Below are 20,597 nucleotides of genomic sequence, written 5' to 3' on the forward strand. Positions count from 1 at the left end.
TTCCGTTAAGATTTCCCTTCACTGGAACTAAGGGGCCTAGCTCGAACCATGAAAAACAGCCCCAGACCATTACTTCTCCTCCACATAACTTTACAGTGGGCACTATGTATTTGGGCAGGTAGCGTTCTCCTGGAAATGTGGCATCCTTTGACGGTGCTACTTTGAAAGTCACTGAGCTCTTCAGTAAGGCCATTCTACTGACAATGTTTGTCTATGGAGATTGCATGGCTATGTGCTCGATTTTATATACCTGTCAGCAATGGGTGTGGCTGAAATAGCAGAATCCACTCATTTGAAGGAGTGTTCACATACTTTTGTATATATAGTGTATTTATCACCATCTATTTACCATGGCATATAATACTGTTAAAACTGAATGTGTGCTCACATGTCTCATCTAGCTTGTTGTGCTACCTAAAGATAGCAGTAAATGGGCTGAGGTCATGCCAGGTACACTCACATAGGGAATGGGCCTCAGTGATTTGACAGAAGTGGCCACACAGCCACAGGAAATGAGGTCGGGATAAAGGCCCTCTCCCAGGATGTACTGGTTTCCACAGCAACCCTCCTCATCAAAAAGCAGCCAGCTGGATGGGGCAAGAAGACCAGTGAGTGTGAGTAAGCCAATAAGCATCATAGACATTGTTCAATGCCTCCCGTGGCAACTACAATTAAAGATACATTGTGGCATGCCTACAGTAGAATACTGACAATCCATAATTAGCAACCTGTAAGTAAAAAGGGGACATAACTCCACCTCTAGGATCAATACAGATCAAATAGTAGTCCTCCAGTACTCACCTTCCCTTGATGACTCTGAAGGACATGGGGGAGGCAGAGCCACAGTGCCCTGCCTCCCCCATGTACCCCTCACTCACTCCCCTGTAGTGGGGCTGGCTGTAGGCCCACAGCTGGAGACACAAAAGCACAACTTAGTACACACTTCACGGCTGGGTATCAATTCTCAGATTGCCCCTTTCCCTAGTCTCTTTTTGACAGGTGAAAATAATGTTGTGTAATTATATATACATACCATGAACTTTGGTTCTCTGAGGCCATAAAGGTCCTGCTGTAATAATAAAAGTGTTTTGAAAAGTGTTTTTCCAACATCTATACCATATATTTTCAGAGAGCCACATAGAACTACAAAGAAGAGACATAGGAGGGATTTCATCTGCATGTCACGCCTTTTGTCACTCTCTTTTGTCTCTAATAGGCTACGATATGGAGCTCACCAATCGTATGGGTCGGATAGACTTGGCTGCTCCATGGTTGCCACCCCAGTGCAGAGTGGCAGGATGTTTGCCTTTCTCCAGTATGCACTGCTCTCCACCGAAGCATTTCTCGCTGTACGCCACCCATCTGAAACAGACCAGCCCGGAGACCATCAGCACCAGAGAGGCACAGTGAATAGTGAATGACAAAGTCATGTGAAACTTTGTGAACTTTAGTTTGTTGGGATTAGGGTTTCAAAGGGAGGGTATATTATGGGAAACTACCAGAAGTTTGGTAACTTTCAAGTTTCTTTTGAATTTGAACAGATGACATCTAGTGCCCTCTTTGTGTACTTAAACCATCAATTTAGTGAATATCATTGGGGTTAATATGAGGGTTTCAGCATGAAATATCCTTTATATATTTTTTAAAACACTTATTTATTTGACTATATCTTTGTTGTAAATGTTTTGGTGCCAAACTGGTGGCAGTGGTGAAAAAAGTCAATAGTTGGAAGAGATGCAGAGTTAATTTCAAATAATACCTTTGTTGATTAGATACTTTTAAAATTCATTATCTTTAACCATATGGTCTATCCACTAGAAACTAATGGACAATATGGACAAATATTTTAAAAATGAATACAAGTTATTCAAGATAAAATTACCAAAGTTACCATAGATTACCTGTTAATTACTAAAATTACAGAAGTTTCTGGTAACTTTGGTAAATTAATGGTAGCTTTGCAATAATAGTTGGGATGCACCTCTATTAAGATGTTATTATGACTGGTCTTCTGCAAAGTTGTAGTGATTTCCATTTAACCCTTTACACTCGTGGGAATTGGCCTATATGGAATTGGCCTATATTTCTTACAGAAGAAATATGAAAAGCATATGCATAAACATTGTAGCAATTGAAAGTGAACAGTTTGGAGATTATGGGAAAAATATTAGACCAAAGTTGAGGACACAACAGTTCACCTGACAAGACTAAATGCAAACATTACACTGCTGATTTATGTGCATTTTAGATTTACTGTAATTTTTGCAGCATTTGTTGATAACAAAATCTGAAAACACGCTGTATACATTCAGTAACACCATAAGAATATTTGTGGGACATTTGGGGTAGGTGTAACATAAGACAAAAACAATACAAGGGTTTGAGTGAGAGGACTAACTGGTGTCTCCAAGTGAATACACACCTCTCCAAAGTGCGCACAGTTCCTACGAAACTTCAATGCACTTTTATGACAAAGAAGTCTTCAGCTATAAGGTGTTTTTGTGAGCTCTCCTAGCTGTGCTGTTGAGGAACTAAAACAAGCACACTTATAGTTGTTTTGTTTGGAACACAATCCTGCATCCCCGCCATGACACAATTACTATTGCTGTTAACGCAATCCAAAACGTCCCATTTTAATCTGGGTCAGGTGGGCATCATTTGAATGCTTGTTCTATTGCCAACATGACTAGCTAAGTTATAAAATATGATCTTACAGTGTTAGGTTTCACAAGGCAAATCAGAGAAACAGATTGTAATTTTGGTGTGCATAGAAAGGAGCCATGAATGCATTCAGGTGCATGTTCCGCTGCTAATTTTCCACACAATCAACAAACATAGGCTCATTCAGTTCAGAACAACCCAGGGTATGAAGCCATGTCATCTTGTAACTGTACATCAAACATAGTGATCATAAACTTTGACAATGTACACTGAGTGTACAAAAATGAAATAGACCGATCAGATGAATCCAGGCTATTACTATGATCCTGTATTGATGTCACTTGTTTAAATCCACTTCAATCAGTTTAGATGAAGGGGAGGAGACAGGTTAAAGAAGGATTTTTAAGCCTTGAGACAATTGAGACATGGATTGTGTATGTGTGCCATTCAGTAGACGAATGGGAAAGACAAAATATTTAAGTTTTTGAATGGGGTATGGTAGTAGGTGCCAGGTGCATAATTTTGAGTGTGTCAAGAATAGCAACGCTGCTGGGTTTTTCACGCTCAACAGTTTCCCTTGTGTATCAAGAATGGTCCACAACCCAAAGGACATCCAGCCAACTTGACACAACGGTGAGAAGCATTGGAGTCAACATGGGCCAGCATCCATGTGGAACACTTTCAAAGCCTTGTAGAGTCCATGCCCTGACAATTTGAGGCTGTGCTGAGGGCAAAAGGGGGTGCAACTCAATATTAGGAAGGTGTTCCTAATGTTTTGTACACTCAGTTTTCTGATTTGGAAAAGTGAAGTACACATTTGGACTCACGGGTGTTGGGCTTCCTTTTATGACATCCAAGCTTTATTAATTATAATCCTCAACATCTCATCTTTCAAAATACATTGAGTCCTCTTCATTTACAGCATTTCCCTAACTCAGACATGTGCAAAAGTTTCCCAATTAGCGGGAGGGTAGGGGGTAACTTCTTGTCGCATGCAGTGCTCAAGTTCAGAACGGCTGTCAGTCAAACCCCATACCCTGTGAAGCGCAGAGTTCCTGAATTGACCCCAACCCTGGTCCTCTAATTGATACTCACACTCCACTCTTCACACAGAAGGTGGTGATCTTTTCAGTGGCTCCATCCTTCTCCAGATCAGGGACGTCCAGATCCAAAATGTCCCTTCTCCCGGCTCCAGGAGACCCAGTTTCCTCCTGCAGTGAGACTGAAGGCTCTATGAAGTCCTAACAATGGGAACCATGCAGAAGACCTCACTGAGTAAGACTGCTTTATAAAATAGCTACAACAACTCTTACACTAATGTAGCCTAGTACAAAAACAGAGCTTACATGAAGAAATGTGGGCTGGTTAACTGTATAGAAACTAGCACCACTGTACAAACCACTTTTATCCAAATCCTATGAAGTTTCCCTTTCTCTTGTTCTTTCATGTTCAAGTAGCCTCAAACTGAAAAACTCTACAAGCTGCATTTAGCTCAGGTAGTTCATTCCGTAAGCACTATCCGTAGTGGGAGCTTTACAGAATGGCTGCTGGTGGCTGGTGATTACACAACAGTGTATAGTTGATCAAAAGAGTGGTGCTGCTAACAGCCAGAGGGCACTAGGGGTGGAGGAAACTGGAATGCTAATGAACCTGCGGTATGGTAGACAGTTAGCAATTAACTCTACCTGTTTAATCCTATTAGAAGCGTATCCTAGCCAGGAGTTCGCTGTTAGAGCGTTTCTACTAGCTAATGCTTCTGACTGATATCAGGAGGCTAAAATAGACACTTAGACAGTGGTGAGGTGATGGAAAGGGAGTGGAATGGAGGTCTGCTGGGTGTCAACTGGGTCATACCGATGGTTAATATAAAACATTTGGCCTGGTTTCAAACAAAATGATTCTGCCATGCACACGCACACACACACACACACACACACACACACACACACACACACACACACACACACACACACACACACACACACACACACACACACACACACACACACACACACACACACACACACACACAGACCAACACATTTCATTGACTTCCCTCATTCTTTCAAATCAAGAGTACGCTTTCAGGATTTGCACAGGTACACATACCCACATAAGCCACATATACTGAATACATTGTAAATAACCATATTATTAAAATCCTGTTACTTACTGCCTGTAAGAAACGGAAAGAAAGCAGCAGAGGGTGATCGGCTCCACCCAGATCTGCACAGTCACTGTATTCTCCCTCCTCCAGTAAATACTGCCGTCCTGTGAAGTCCTCTCCAGTGTAGCCCACCCATCTGTCAAACACAGAGGTCACAGGTCAAACCACAGCTAAATACTCCTACTCACACTTATACCAACACAGCTTGAATAGGAGCCTGGGTGTCAATGATACGTTGGTGCTGATAACAGTGTCTGAGCGGTGGATATGCCACTTGAGTTAGTGCTAAGGAATGTTTGATTGATTTATTGTTTGGGTTTTTTGTGGTGTTACAATTGAAATGTTATCAGATGTCATGCGTACCAACCCTCTCTGTAACCAAACACCACACCAAAGCATGCGTACACACACACACACACACACACACACACACACACACACACACACACACACACACACACACACACACACACACACACACACACACACACACACACACACACACACACACACACACACACACACACACACAGACACACACACACACTTCCTGTTCTACTTGGCATATGTTTGCACAGGGAGGTGAGCTACATTTGCTCTATATGACAGTAGAGGGAGCATTCCTGAGGAATTACATGACCAGTAGATTGTGAAACTGTTTGCAGCAGAATGACACACCTTGTAAAAACCTCAGTACAGGTAGCATTCCAGAGTAAGTATGCAGCTTGGCATGAATGCACTTCCTTTCTCCCTACCTCACTCTGTCCCTCACTCACTCACAAAAAACAAATGCATGTGAATTCCCAAACAAACCAAACCTTATTTTCTCCATACAAATTGGAATGACATTTAACTAAGAGGGTCTAGATGTTCATTAATTTGAGTCTATGAGTGAGTCCTCATCTGTCTCCATCAGCTGTGGATGACAGGCAGGCGCAGACAGGAGGGAGGGCATTGACATGGACTCACACTCCACCAATGACCCATAGCGACGACGCCCCCTTCAGCCCAGCCACAGCTCCCAGACTGGGGGTGTGGCCTCCCAGCTCTCTTCCCCGCCCCTGGAAGAGGGGCTGCTCAAACACCAACATCTATAAAAAAAAAAACACACAAACAAAAAACTATATCTCATGCACTTTCTAAATGATTTTACTTTCATTATCATTAATCATCATTGTGCAAATTGAAGGGATTATTTAACTGTATGAGATCGGCTGTTTACTGCAGGGGATAGTGGTTTATGCTGTACTTTCAATATTGATAATGTCTTACCTTAGGATCCAGAGGTCTCCTCACTCTGAGCCCACTCTGTCAGAAAGACACAGAGCATGAGAAACCAAACCTTGATGAAAATGAGGCCCAGACGTATATATTTCTGAGACTTTGAGACATAGGATTTCTTAAATTTAATGGGCTATGGGCCAATTTGGAAATCAATATAAACTCCTTTCCTGAGTGTACAGCATTGAAATGTAATTGGGCCCAAAACCGACCACAACCAAGCAGTGTCAGCCACCTCAGTGATGCCACCGTGGTGAACCCTTACCATTCTGAGGGGTCTCAGTGACCTCACAGTGGTGACCTGGGGATGACCAACGCCAGGTGTTGTGGAGCCGCCTGCTTCCATAACCGCATAGTTCCCATGGAAACCAGGGCTACAGTAGGCAAGCCAACTAAGGTGGAAAAACAAGACGAAGGCATTATCAATGAGAGGCCCAGGTAATCTAATCTCAATTGTTTGCTAAGCAGACTTTTGTGTTACAAGCATCGGGCGTCGCTGATATTGTTTTTAATTTACAGGTAAACATTATCTATTCATGTGGCACCACATTTATGGAGGCTGCTCAGTTCATTGCTTTATGCATGAAATGTATGCATGGTTGAATGCCTGATCAAACACAAATACTTTGTCCACAGTCATACTGTCAGTGTCACTAATCTCCACTACAATAGAAACCACTCATCTTCTCTGTGAGAATAAAAATATTTGATTGAAAACCTGTAACTATGGAACAACAAAGGAACATTTTCCCTAACGGAAAAACATTGTTTTTCCACACAAAATTTAAGTCACAGTATAGATGGCTCGCTTGCTCTTTCTCTTAGCCAATGACACGAGTGTGTGTTCAGTCTTCAGTCTGTTGCGTGTAGAATATCCTAGTTTATTCTTTGATGATAGGCAAGACATTGCAAGACAATGCAAAACAATAAATTGCGAGATACAGCTTTTGATTGCAGACAGATGGGCCTAATGCACGGTTCTGACTGTCTGTGGCCCTCCCCTCTCTCTCCTTCCCTCACTAGCTCGCTATGAAAGATGCAAGTGTTTGTGTTTTCGAAAGTACAGAAACGAATCAGTCTTCTCCGTTCCAAAAATTCTGAATCTTATATGACTGTGGTAGATAGAACTTCCTTGCCCGGCCCTAGTGGTCATACACATGTAATAGGTCCATTATTCTGCATTGTGAATTGAGGTGGAATTTTGTGATTTTTCAAATCGTTTTAACGGAAAGCCGATAAAAAAATGGCTGTTTAAATGTTAAGCAAAACTGTACATTTGTCGCATCCCTAATTGCATCATACTTTGGCAGTCAAATTCCAATCCTAACTGTGGCTTTCTTCAACTGTAAATATGGGTGTGTTAGTAAATAGATTTTACAGAGTCTGGTGACAAGGTCTTTATTGAAGAGTTACCACATTAACTACCTCACTACCTCCACCCTGAAGTGAGACATTATGAAACTTAATTTTAAGTGTTAATTCTGTCACTTCTATTACCACCCATAAACATTCCTGTACCGAATGTGTGTGCTTTATAAACACACCTGAAAATAACAGTTTAAGCAGGAAACTAGAGAGCTGGAGCTCAATGACTCAGCTGAGAACAATCCACCCAAATTCTGTTGAAACAATATGGATGTTGGTTGGCAAGGACACATCTCCTCAATGAGTCATTCCCCCCCGTTGTTTTAGCATTGGAAGTGCTTCCTATTTCAGTCTATATAGCCTGTAGCTACTGAAGCGCCCCCTCAGACAATGGCATTGAGTTCCTCTACAGTTACAGTTACCACTAACAGGATAGGCCTCCTCACCAGCCAGACTTGACAGTCAGGTTTGAGAGGTGGATAGGTCCACCACGTGTTCCCAAGCTGTCTGCTTCCGAGTTGAGACGGTCCGTGGCTCCTCCTGGCGCTCCAGCTGGAAGCAGATGGATTTCTGGAGTGCCGTCATCCTGAACGGTGAAAGAGACACAACAACATTCCCTCAATATGTGGAGACATTCCACTACACACAGCTCTATCAATCCTTCTCTATCAGGCCCCATTATAATGACTAAGACTGAGAAATGGGAAGATAGAGGGGGAAATTGAGAGAAAAGGGGGAGCAGAGAGAGGATAACAGAGAGACTGACAAAGTCAGAGAAGAATAGGGGAGAATGAGAGAGAGAGAGAGAGAGAGAGAGAGAGAGAGAGAGAGAGACAGAGAGAGAGACAGAGAGAGAGAGAGAGCGAGAGAGAGAGAGAGAGAGAGAGACAGAGAGAGAGAGGCAGAGAGACAGAGAGAGACACCCTGGCCCTCTGCCAAAGCTTCTCAGAGAGGGAGTGATAGTCAGCCCTGGTAGGTCTAAATAAATGAACCATAGTCTCCCAATAGAAATGTTGGAGGGAAATCACTAATGGCGCATGGCACTGTAATGTCATGGTAATAAATATGCCAACCTTCACTAGTCTTCTGATGGAGCCGATGGTGATTGTGGTGGGCTTGTCCTCTGTCCCCTGGCTGGCCTGCTGCTGACCTGGTTGGTGGCTCAGTACTGTCTCCCCTTCTTCCAGCAGCATCCCGGGGCCCAGGAACCCCGGCTCCAGGTATAACAGCCAGCTACGACACAAACACACTGTGTGAGCACCCACTTCCATCTCTCCGTCCCTCTCATACACAGACTCTTTCTCTGTCTTTTTTTCTCTCCCACCCACTCAGCACAATAAGAGACGCCAGCCACCAACTGACTGCACAGAGTACACACAAACAGAGCAAGGGCATTGCCATGGAAACCAGGCCCCACCTTCCCTACTCCTTGGTGACAAAAAATGAATAAATAAAAATGTATAAAATTACCCCCTACCAGTACACACGCACACCCAACACATGAACTATAACAGTTGATGATTAAAGTTACATGTTGAAGAGAGGATTACAGCACTGTGCTGACAGTAATGTAAATCAATCTGGCTCTCACCAATGTTTTTTGTATGTTTAAATATTAAACGCTGCTTTACTAATGCCCCTGACCTACAGGCCCACAGCACACAGTTGGGGGCTTCAATACTTCAATATCCCTGCTGAGACCTGGCCAGAATACTGCCTTTTATCTGAGGATAAACATGGCAACAGTCGACAAATATTGTAGATCCTGAAAATAACACAGCGGTGTGATATGTGCAGTGTAAACAACACTATGGTGTGTGTGTGTGTGTGTGTGTCGCCAATATTCCATAAATAATCTATGTGGATGGTCAGGAACTGCATCGAAGAGATAAGAGTCTGTCTATATTGACTCAGACAAACAGCCTCCTAAATGGTTTAGTGCCTGGTTTTACCGATTATACATCCACCATGAGAGACACAGATCAATATCTCCTAATAGGATAGGCTGCTCGGGATGACGCCCAAGGAGGGAGGAAGCATCTCACGAGAAAGTCAAATCCCTCATAATTAGCATGTAAGAGAGTATTTTTGTGGCTCACGCCATCACTGATGAGCTTGAACTGAATTTTTTTGAATGACCATCACTCTGGGTGTCCAGAATAGAGGTCGACCGATTAATCAGAATGGCCGATTAATTAGGGCTCATTTCAAGTTTTCATAACAATCGGAAATCAGTATTTTTGGGCGCCGATTTTTCATATATATTTTTTTTCATACCTTTATTTAACTAGGCAAGTCAGTTAAGAACACATTCTTATTTTCAATGACTGCCTAGGAACTGTGGGTTAACTGCCTTGTTCAGGGGCAGAACGACAGATTTTTACCTTGTCAGATCAGGGGTTTCACTAGTTAACTAGATCACTAGTTAACTAGTCCAACGCTCTAACCATTGCACTCCACGAGTAGCCTGCCTGTTACGCGAATGCAGTAGAAGCCAAGGTCAATTGCTAGCAAGCATTAAACTTATCTTATAAAAAACAATCAATTATAATCACTAGTTATAACTACTAATCCAGTTTAGCAGGCAATATTAACCAGGTGAAATTGTGTCATTCTCTTGCGTTCATTGCACGTAGAGTCAGGGTATATGCAACAGTTTGGGCCGCCTGGCTCATTGCGAACTAATTTGCCAGAATTTTACGTAATTTTGACATAACATTGAAGGTTGTGCAATGTAACAAGAATATTTAGACTTAGGGATGCCACCCGTTAGATAAAATACAGAACGGTTCCGTATTTCACTGAAATAATAAACGTTTTGTTTTCAAAATGATAGTTTCTGAATTCGACTATATTAATGACCAAAGGCTTGTATTTCTGTGTGTTATCATGTTATAATTAAGTCTGATTTCATAGAGCAGTCTGACTGAGCAGCAGCAGGCCCGTAATCATTCATTCAAACAGCACTTTCGTGCGTTTTGCCAGCAGCTCTTCGCAAGCACAGCGCTGTTTATGACTTCAAGCCTATCAGCCTAATGGCTGGTGTAACCAATGTGAAATGGCTAGCTAGTTAGCTGGGTGTGCGCTAATACTGTTTCAAACGTCACTCGCTTTTAGATTTGGAGTAGTTATTCCCCTTGCGCTGCAAGGGCCGCGGCTTTTGTGGAGCGATGGGTAACGATGCTTCGAGTGTGGCTGTTGTCTATGTGTTCCTGGTTTGAGCCCAGGTAGGGGCGAGGAGAGGGACGGAAGCTATACTGTTACACTGGCAATACTATAGTGCCTATAAGAACATCCAATAGTCAAAGGTATATGAAATACAAATGGTATAGAGAGAAATAGTCCTATAAATACTATATTAACTACAACTACTACATTTTACATGGCACATACATGGCACATATTACTTTCTTCTCCAACACTTTGTTTTTGCATTATTTCAACCAAATTGAACATGTTTCATTATTTATTTGAGGCTAAATTGATTTTATTGATGTATTATATTAAGTTAAAATAAGTGTTCATTCAGTATTGTTGTAATTGTCATTATTACAAATAAATAAATTAAAATCGGCCGATTAATCGGTATCGGCTTTTTTGGTCCTCCAATAATCGGTATCGGCGTTGAAAAATCATAATCGGTCGACCTCTAGTCCAGAAGTGGTTCTGTCAGACCACTGCCTAGGAGTTTGTTAAGTCATGTACTAGAAAATCTGTCAAACTTAAATAAGTCAACCTGTAAAGTAGCCCTTGTACTGCAAATCAAAACTAGCTTGGGGAACAATAGAGTTGCTAGAGTTATATTTGTTCCTCTGTGGACCGTAGAGGGAACAATAGGACCCAAGTCGGTCGATTAACCTGAGAATTGGACGGAGGAGAATGCACACAAATACAACAATGCAGCTACAACGTGACTCGCTTCCTTTCTCTCCTCCCATCTGGTCGACGGGGAGAGAGCTCCTACACAAATTGTTGGAAAGCTGCTTTGCTTTTCCCCCTTTTTCGCTTGGAAAGGCTGGTTTGGTGTAAATAATACAACAGGTCTAGGGCTCTGAACGGGGGGCTGAGCCAACGCACTAGTACACAAATGGAAGGTGGGTCCATCCATAAAGCATGAGATATTGCGTAAGGCACCAAACCTTCGCTAGCATTTCCGCGCAGAGTCGAGAAAGCCTGCCCTTGCTTAAGTCATTTGACAAAAAGCACACAGCGCCAGAACATGTTCGCAAGACTGAACGTTTCTCGTTCTGCATCCATTCAATATGAGAGCAGTGTTACAGCATAGCCACACAGCTACCAAGCTCTTCTGTACGTGAACCTGCTTTGCCCCTGGCAGAGAGGCACAAAGACTTACTGTCATGTGCATTAGTTAAACCCAGTGCAGCATTATATGAATATGAACAACTAAACTTATGTATAGTATATATTAAACCTTTTTTGCTTTTTCATCATGAAATATAGATAAAATATCCATATTTTTCGAACTGCAGTAGAAATATGATATGAAGCTGATAGTACATTGATGTATGAGAGATTCTTTAGGAATAGTATTGACTTCCATCTATCCATAGTTAGGCCCTCCAAACATGTAAGTATCTGCAATGCCCACTGCTCATTCTCATGGTGCCAATGTAAGAACCTTAACAATGTTTTCAAATGCAGCTGTTAGTGTAAGATCTCTTGCTATGAGGAGTTCAATCAAAAGGGTCACTCAGACGGGAGCTGTGTGATGGGGTGGGTTTTATTTGGGGTTCATTTTCTAATTCATCTGTTTTTTTGTTTTACTTGTAATGGTGGAATCGATTAGCGTAGCATCAATTGTGGCTTCATAGGTCTGTGCATGTACTATGAATGTACCGTATGTTATTGATCAGGATGTAAAGATGATCATGTGATATGGACTTGCGCTGACAAAGTATTTGTCATTTGTCCAATGTTGTTCATTCTGCTGATTGATTGAATACATGATAATACTTATTTTGAGAATTTAAAATGCTCATAACATCCCCATTCACCTTTAAACCAACTACTGATGACGACAAGGAAAAAACTCAAGAACTCAAATTTGGACAAGGCCTTGATTCCCAGTGATGACAGTGTTTGTGTGGTTTAGCTGACAGGCCTTTTTAATGGGAGCAACCAGCGATGAGTTACCCAATTACTGTCTGTCACTGCCAGCCCAGTAGATTAACCCCCCCAACACAGTTGGAAGGAACATTATGGGGTCTCAGATGAATCAATTCCGATTCAAACAAGATGTTCTGTTCTGACATAAGTTAAAAGTCCTAAGCCTTATGTTCAGTGATAATAAGGCCCTTCTTCCATGAGAGTGCATGAGTAAGACAGGAAGGCAAAGAGACATGGGTATAAGTCCAAAGCAGAGGATGACACTACAGAAAGGCTGGCTCATTCTGATCCAAGTGGGCTATTTTACAGTTGACTTAATATAAGTTTGACAGATTTTCAACTACCTGCTTCAACAAACTCTAGGCCTTGGTCCGACAGAACCACTTCTGGAAGCCCAGAGTGTTGGTCATTCAAAGACTGATATACAACCTCACAAAGAGCATGTTTAAGGAGTAAGCAACCTTAAAATAAGTTCATTAGCTCTAAAGATCCTCTTACCATCCTCCCAGGACTCGCACTGAGGCACCCTGCGGAAACACCATCCCAGAATCCTCCTGGTCTCTGTGGATCTCCCACATCTCCCCAGAGAACGTCACACCATCGTAGATGTTCATCTGGAGAAACGGAGTAAGTCATTAGAAAACATAGAGCAACATCTGGGCTAAATATATTGTCAAATGGATACAGTCTGACAGTCAACCTCAGCAAATTGTCTTTAAACTGAATTTGATTTATTGACTCAAAACAGGGGAACCATACAATAATTAAATATCAAGGTTTTTCAAAGTTAGATCATATTTGTGTGACAGCTGAACTGTGGTGGTTGGGTGTTGTTTCCATAATGATATTATTACAGAACGCTGGGTGTAAATGAACACAGTCAAGTTTTAAAAGCCTGAGGGGAAGGGTTTCCAGCATGGAGCCGGGTGCTGAGCTACGTGCAGCTGTGCAAAGAAGCACAAGATTGAACTTCACTCAACTTAGAGGCTTCCCTGTTAGTTAACACTATCAATGTTTCCCTCTACTTTGGGAATTGGGATTGAATCAATGTAATATTAGCCACTTTCAATGCAACATACCGAAACAAAAGGTAGCCTACACACACTGGCAAAGATTTTCAGCTGTCAGGCAGACACTGGAATAAGTTTCTAAGTGACAGAGTGAGGGCTTTGCATAGGCGCTTTGTTGCAATTTTTGTGGGACTGGTAAAAAAATGCTGAAACTTAAAATAACATTATTAACCGGTTTCCATGCTTTTAAAATAATGATTCTGTTCCCGAACTGTTCCAGGTTCTAATTCTGTTCCTCGAAAATGTTTGTTATTTTCTGGTTTTCGGTTCTGTTCCCTGAACCGGTTCCTACCCCTGGTTTGAATTGCTACAGTATCTTTATTTTGTTTGTCTATATACTATGGTATTTACCGTATGATAATAGCTGCACTCATACATGAAGCAGGAATGTGGCTTTGGCCACATCACATCCATGGCCAGTGTGAACAGAAAAGTTGCTAATCTGATGGTGAAAAGTGATAGACATATTTTACTAATATCAATCGAACCTTAGTATTTAACCTTTATTCAACCAGGAAGGGCTCATTGAGATTTAAAATCTCATTTTCAAGAGCGTTCTAGCCAAGATAGGCAGCACCAAGTCATTACACAATTACAGACAGACAGCATGAAAAACTACAAGTAATCTAGTAAAAACCATAGAATTCACAAGAGTATAACTAAATAAAAAAATAGCAAATTAAAAACATTGACAGGTCAGGGAATCAAAACTCACTATGCAAGAGATTTTGCAGAGCGCATCGGAGTAGGATTCTATTGCATTAAAGGCACAAATGGTCGCGAGTAGATGTGCTTGTTTTGAGATCAAAGCGAGAGCTGCATGTAGCCCTGTGTGCATATGTGTGCATATTTGTTCATATTTTTTGCTAGTTAGTTATTAGCGCAATTATAGCTAATTTCTGGTCAGCAATGGGGGAGTAGTTGCTTCCTACATGAGCACAAAACATGCACATTTCTAGCCATCTTTGAAAAATGTGTCAAGTAAAGAGCTTTTTTTATGTATTTAAAAGGGGCAGTGCTGTATTTTGAGACAGCAGAGGGTAGCATACATTTTTGTCTGATTCTCTGTTATAATAATAATGATATGAGAATAATAATGAATTTTATTTTGTAAAGTGGTTTCTTTCATCAAACACAATACAACAACATTTTCAGTCACCTCATTGTCTTAAGGACAAGTGGAAAAAAGACCAATGTAATGTAGACCTACATTGAACACCACCCATTGGTTGCTACTGTAGGCTGAATAATAGAACTGCTATTTCCATGTTCAAATGTTATGGGATGTTTTTTATACATAGTTTTTTTAATGGTAGCCCACTCTGGTAGGCTTAGATTATGATCAAATAGCCACAGTTGCCTACTTTGCCAATGTTAAAACTGGAATTTCAAGTGTGTACAGCCTCAGTGTTCACAGTAAACGGGCGCCGGAATTTGCACAGAATTTTCACAACGTCCAAGTTTGCGCTCAGAAAACCTGAACTTTGCTCAGTACCCCAAGAAATTTGTGGGAACATTGGTGTTGAGTGACTACGCCTGAGGCCCCGAGCACATTTCTGATGACAGAAAGGGAGAGAGGAAGGGGGCCAAGGAGGAAGGAAAGAGTGTCGTTAGTCCACTAACCAGCCCAAAAGATGCCCCAAGCAGTCATTATAGAACAAAGTCTCTTCTATAATTAACTCTGTGTATTTTAATTTTTTTCACTCCTACCAGGCTACGAGTGTCTGCCTGCTTTCATACTGCTTTAATTGCTGCTTTCCTCCCTTTGTTTCCTCCTCGATAACAAATACTTTTCCAACGCGGGCGGCTAACAGAACAGAAAACCGTGGTTGTGCGGTTGCAAAGCAATTCCATTAGTGATTGTGTGAAACAACAATGTAGACAAAACCTCTGGCACTCAGTGCTTTGTTCACTGCCTGTGTTGTGAGCCTATAAACTTCATAATCTACTGTATGTAAAACCGCATACAAGTTGTTTGTTGGACAAAACCCATTCCTGATTTACATATACAGTGCTGACCACAGGAATATTAATATGATTGTGATCCAAGTTCCTGACTCACTGTTGCATTCAGCTCTCAAGGCTGCAGACTAGCACTGTAGGTGGTTTTCCCTCGTCATTCGAGTGCTATAGAAGAGACCCGCACTCCTCTGCACAGATTCTGACAAACTACAGCCCTTGATAGCAGATGATAGCTTTCAACAACAATTAATAGCCCGTTGCATAATCGCAATCTCATCTTCCTTTATGACAGGCTTTAGGAAGAGATTAAACTGAAAAGATGAGTTGCTGCACTACTTTCTGCAGCCTGAGGTATCATTAACTAATGAAAGAGAAATGTTCTGTCCAGCTCAAAGGCGGTCTGGCATCTCCAATCTATTCAGCAGCACAGCGATTACTAGGCAGACTGCCTAAAACGTTAAGACAGTCATTAAGATGAGATCAGAAATTAGCACGACAGTGAGAAAGTAGAGGGCTCATGTAATACATGTGATCTCACCAGTGTAGGCCTTGGGATGACCTTCCCATAACTCCAATTTCCCCCCTGAAATGACATCAACAGGGGTCAAATATTAACATATATTAGTTCTAAATGTCAGGATGCATAACCATTTCTTTATATAATATTATTGAATACAAATGTCAGATGATGTTGAATTTACCATGTCAGTTGCTGTTGATGGACAGTTGTTATCACTGAGGTGCGGAATGAGTTTGGCATGATGTTTACTGTTGTCATCATCAGGCTCTAGCAACACTGGATGCACTGATTTCAAATACTGATGCATTGGTGAATCTGCAGGTTTTTGGATTGTAATCCAAGGGGTGGAAAGATTCTTCACGTCCTTCATTGGATCCCCATCTCGAGGTCCCATAGTGAATAAATCAGCAGGAAGTGGGCCCTCCTGCTTGCTGCTTTGGTCTCCATCCATTCCCTGGCCATCCCCCTCCTTATCCTTCCCCTGACCCCTGTTGAAGAACTCCCATAGGGGGCGCCGTAGAGGAGGGGTGGAGGGCTCCTCTGAGTCTGCGTCTGTGTCGGAGTAGCCGCTGGACTGCAGGCGCTCGCTGACCGACTGCAGCAGGGACAGGATGGACAAAGAGGAGGATGAGGCTAGCTGCTCCATCCCTACACCTCCGCTCAGACTCCTCAGCTCCTCTGTGGCCGGGGGCACCATGAGGCCCCTGTCCTCCAGCGACAGGCCCCCCTCTGCCTCGCTGCGAAGACTGTCCTCCTCCACGATGGGAGACAGGGAGAAGGGGTAGGCCTTGGCCCGCCGTACCGTGGGGCTCAGCATGGGACCTGTGTCATTGACGAACACTGCATCCGTCTCCTCCTCCTCATCAATGATGGAGAAACCACTTGTCTCCATATCATGGAAGGCAAGATGGGGGACAGGGAGGAGGGGGAGGAGAGGTTCCAGGCCTGGGGCTCTCCGGCCTCCTGTAGCATGGAGCCCAGCTAGCCTGCTGCCCAGGTCCTGGTGAAACCCTGCCATAACTGCTGCGGCTGAACCTGCACCACTGTGTCCCGGTGTCTCGTAGTCCTGACTCTGCTGCTGCAGAGAGATGTTGCATCGATACGCGCTCACCGAACTCAACTGTGGCCTGTCCTCGTTACTGGAGTCAGTAGCTGAATTAGACACAAGGCCCTCTGAGGTGCTCAGGTCCTTGGGGAGTCTCCTTGAGAAAGAGGGGTCCATGCTGATGGTGCCTGTTGTTTTGCAGTGGGCCTCATCTTCTTCACCCCCAGAGTCAGAGCCCTCTGAGAACACAGAGGCTAAGTAAGTCTCAACCAGTACAAAGCTTTGATCCCCACTGACCGGGATGTCATTCAGCCCAACTTTCAATGATATTTCAGGGCCGCTCTGTTGGCCGTCATCACAAAGCATTATACAGGCATCAGGCTTCTGACTTATAGCATGTTTGACTTGAGATGGTTCTAGTGAGTTTGGGGTGTGTTTTGGTCTGGCTGACATGAGGTTTGCCTCAGAATTGCCCTTAGCTTCATATTTTGAACTTTTTCTAAGCAGACCAGGCTCAGAAAATGCTGTTTGGGTTCTCAGGTAAGTATTGTCATTCAGAGTGCTGTTGAGCTTATTGGCACTTTCCGAGTTATTGGACACAGAAGCATGACCATATTGAGCATTACCGTCTTGTTTAGGACTATGTCTATTGCTTTCGATATCATCTTTGGCTACGTGGACTGCGCCGTCTCCTACCTGTGTTTCTTTAACGCCTAGCACCTCGTTACAACCATTGTCCCCTGAAGTGCAGAGCACTTGATCTTTGTTTTCATTAGTTATCCCTGAGACAGACTCATACTCAAGACCCGCTCTCATTATTTGAATAATATCTCCGTTATCACCATAGAGACCTGGTTTCTCGAAGGACACTCCACCGCCCAAGAGAGGAAACACATCTTTCTGGTGCTTATTACCACTGTATTCAGATTCAATAGGATCATTTGGCTGGGAATCCTCTTCCCCTCGCGGTTGCTCATTAGCATTAGCATCCATTAGCCGTTGACCTTTGACCAGTAGGTGAAGACCAGTGCCTTTGGTCCCCTCGGCACAGTGTTCTCCCTGCCTGTGGTCTGAGACACCGATGGTGGGAGCACTGCTCTCACAGGCCGGCCCAGGGCTGCTCCTGATGTCAGTGTCCGAGCCTGCGATAGACTCGTACCCCGAGGAGGGGGTGGACCTGGGGCCCTCCGATAGAGGGTTGGGGTTTAATGAGAGAGTCTGTTCTGCCGGGACGGCTGATGGGTGTCTGTCATCCCCCCTCTCTGAAGGCTCTACCTCCACCAGCTTATCCGTCTCGAAGGACCAATCCACGTCCTCCTCCTCCACTCTGCCTACGGGTAGGACCAGGTAATTCTCCTCACTGGCCTTCTGGAGCACTTCACCCTCCTCCAACTCAGAGGATTCGACTCTCTCCAGGGCCGCTAGAGCATTCTTCAGAATGTTATCCACCATCATTTTAGACTCCAAATGAAGGGCCTCCTCAAACAGATTGTCTGGAGGACCAACGTCCCCCTCCTCCTTCCCTGACTCAAAGCAGTGCAGTCCAGCACCAGGGCCTGTAGCCAGAGCATCCCCAGAATCTGAGTGCCTAGTTGCTGGAATGGGTCCCTGGCTTTCGGTTGCTGATAAAAGCGAGGCAGACGGTGAAATGGGATGCAGAGCCAGCTGGCCTCCATCACCATCGGAAACAGCGGCAGGCAGATGTGTGTGCTGCGCAGTCCCCGCGGCGCCTGGCCACGCAGCAGCAAATGAAGGTGACCATGTCTGAAAACAGTGTGCAGATACGGTTTCTATCTGCTCACTTAGCCCTGTGTCTCTGTCCCCATCTGTGTCCCTGTTCGTATCCTCGCTGGCCATCTCTGCATGAGTAATTTTATCCCGTGGGCTCAGCTCTGCACTGTGGGTCTCACTGACTGCTGTACTAGTCCTGGCATCAGCAGAGTCCTCTGTGGGTGCGGGAGGGGAGCATGTGACGGAGCCAATCCCAGAGAGAGAATCCTTGGCCTGGCCTCCTACAGTAGCCAGGGTTGTCTCTCCGGATGAAGGGAAGGCACTTTGACTCACAGCCCTTTCTGCTGTCTGTGTTGTTAGTGGAATGTGACTAGACTCAGGTCCAGTTGGACACAAAACAGAGTCTGTTTCCGAAGTCCAAGCTCCTCTCTGATTGGTTTCTGAGGTTGTAGCTCCAATCTGATTTGTCGATACAGTCTGAATGTCACTTTGTTTTGAAATGGCGAGTTCTAAAGTGGAGTGTGTCACCGCACCCAAGGTGCTGCCCTCTACACCTGAATTGGGGGATTCCACCTGCACCTGGTGCCTCCGCCTTATTCTGCGTTTGTCCCTCTGGCCACGGTATGTCCCGTATGTCACCACAGGCGGACAGGCCAGGGCCAGGCGCCGCTGATGCTCATCCACCGCCTCTTCAACTTCCCTCAATGGGCTGCTGTCTGCCGCTGCTTTACCCTCTCTGCATCCTCCCCTGTGGCCTTCCGCCTGAGTCTCCTCCAAGGCTCTGTTCCTAATACACAGAGAGACAAGGTGAATTAGAATACAGACAAGGACACACATATTCCCTCAGTGCTGCTTTGGGTGAGGAGAAGGGGGTTAGGTGATTCATACATACACAACCGTTCAAAAGTTAGGGATCACTTAGAAATGTCCTAGTTTTTGAAACAAAAGCACATTTTTTGTCCATTAAAATAACATAAAATTTATCAGAAATACAGTGTAGACATTGTTAATGTTGTAAATTACTATTTTAGCTGGAAACGGCTGATTATTTATGGAATATCTACATAGGCGTACAGAGGCCCATTATCAGCAACCACCACTCACTCAAGCTCAAAATGGCCAGAAACAAAGCACTTTCTTCTGAAACTCGTCCGTCTATTCTTGTTCTGAGAAATTAAGGCTATTCCATGCGAGAATTTGCCAAGAAACTGAAGGTCTCATACAAGGCTGTGTACTACTCCCTTCACAGAACAGCGCAAACTGGCTCTAACCAGAATAAAAAGAGGAGTGGGAGGCCCCAGTGCACAACTGAGCAAGAGGACAAGTACATTAGAGTGTCTAGTTTGAGAAACAGACGCCTCACAAGTCCTCAACTGGCAGCTTCATTAAATAGTACCCGCAAAACACCAGTCTCAACGTCAACAGTGAAGAGGCGACTCCGAAATGCTGGCCTTCTAGGCAGAGTTGCAAAGAAAAAGACATACCACAGACTGGCCAATAAAAAAAAAAGATTAAGATGGGCAAAAGAACACAGACACTGGACAGAGGAACTCTGCCTGGAAGGCCAGCATCCCGGTGTTATTCTTTAAAAAATCAGTTATTCTTAAAAATATATATCTCCAGCTTGACTGCTAAAAAAGCCTTTCGTATAACAGCGACAATGTCTAA

General features: G+C 43.6%; 1 protein-coding gene across 2 annotated transcripts in view; it reads right to left on the minus strand.

Annotated features, from left to right (window-relative positions):
* Window positions 1–20,597, minus strand: part of LOC139418177 (uncharacterized) — an 85,362-nt gene that overhangs the window by 12,589 nt on the left and 52,176 nt on the right. For both annotated transcript variants that reach the window (XR_011635281.1, XM_071167430.1), the window contains exons 4-17: window positions 16,335–19,716; window positions 16,172–16,216; window positions 13,100–13,215; window positions 8,548–8,707; window positions 7,921–8,060; window positions 6,375–6,501; window positions 6,101–6,136; window positions 5,798–5,919; window positions 4,835–4,964; window positions 3,757–3,902; window positions 1,236–1,362; window positions 1,034–1,069; window positions 802–911; window positions 461–587 (exon numbers count right to left, since the gene is read on the minus strand). Coding sequence is in view for 1 of the 2 variants with exons in the window: in XM_071167430.1 (XP_071023531.1) it covers window positions 461–587; window positions 802–911; window positions 1,034–1,069; window positions 1,236–1,362; window positions 3,757–3,902; window positions 4,835–4,964; window positions 5,798–5,919; window positions 6,101–6,136; window positions 6,375–6,501; window positions 7,921–8,060; window positions 8,548–8,707; window positions 13,100–13,215; window positions 16,172–16,216; window positions 16,335–19,716 (4,804 nt within the window). In the remaining variant the exon portion in view is untranslated. The remainder of the gene's footprint in view (window positions 1–460; window positions 588–801; window positions 912–1,033; window positions 1,070–1,235; window positions 1,363–3,756; window positions 3,903–4,834; window positions 4,965–5,797; window positions 5,920–6,100; window positions 6,137–6,374; window positions 6,502–7,920; window positions 8,061–8,547; window positions 8,708–13,099; window positions 13,216–16,171; window positions 16,217–16,334; window positions 19,717–20,597) is intronic.

Source organism: Oncorhynchus clarkii, chromosome 10 (genome assembly GCF_045791955.1).
Source record: "Oncorhynchus clarkii lewisi isolate Uvic-CL-2024 chromosome 10, UVic_Ocla_1.0, whole genome shotgun sequence".
NCBI classification, from domain to species: Eukaryota; Metazoa; Chordata; class Actinopteri; order Salmoniformes; family Salmonidae; genus Oncorhynchus; species Oncorhynchus clarkii.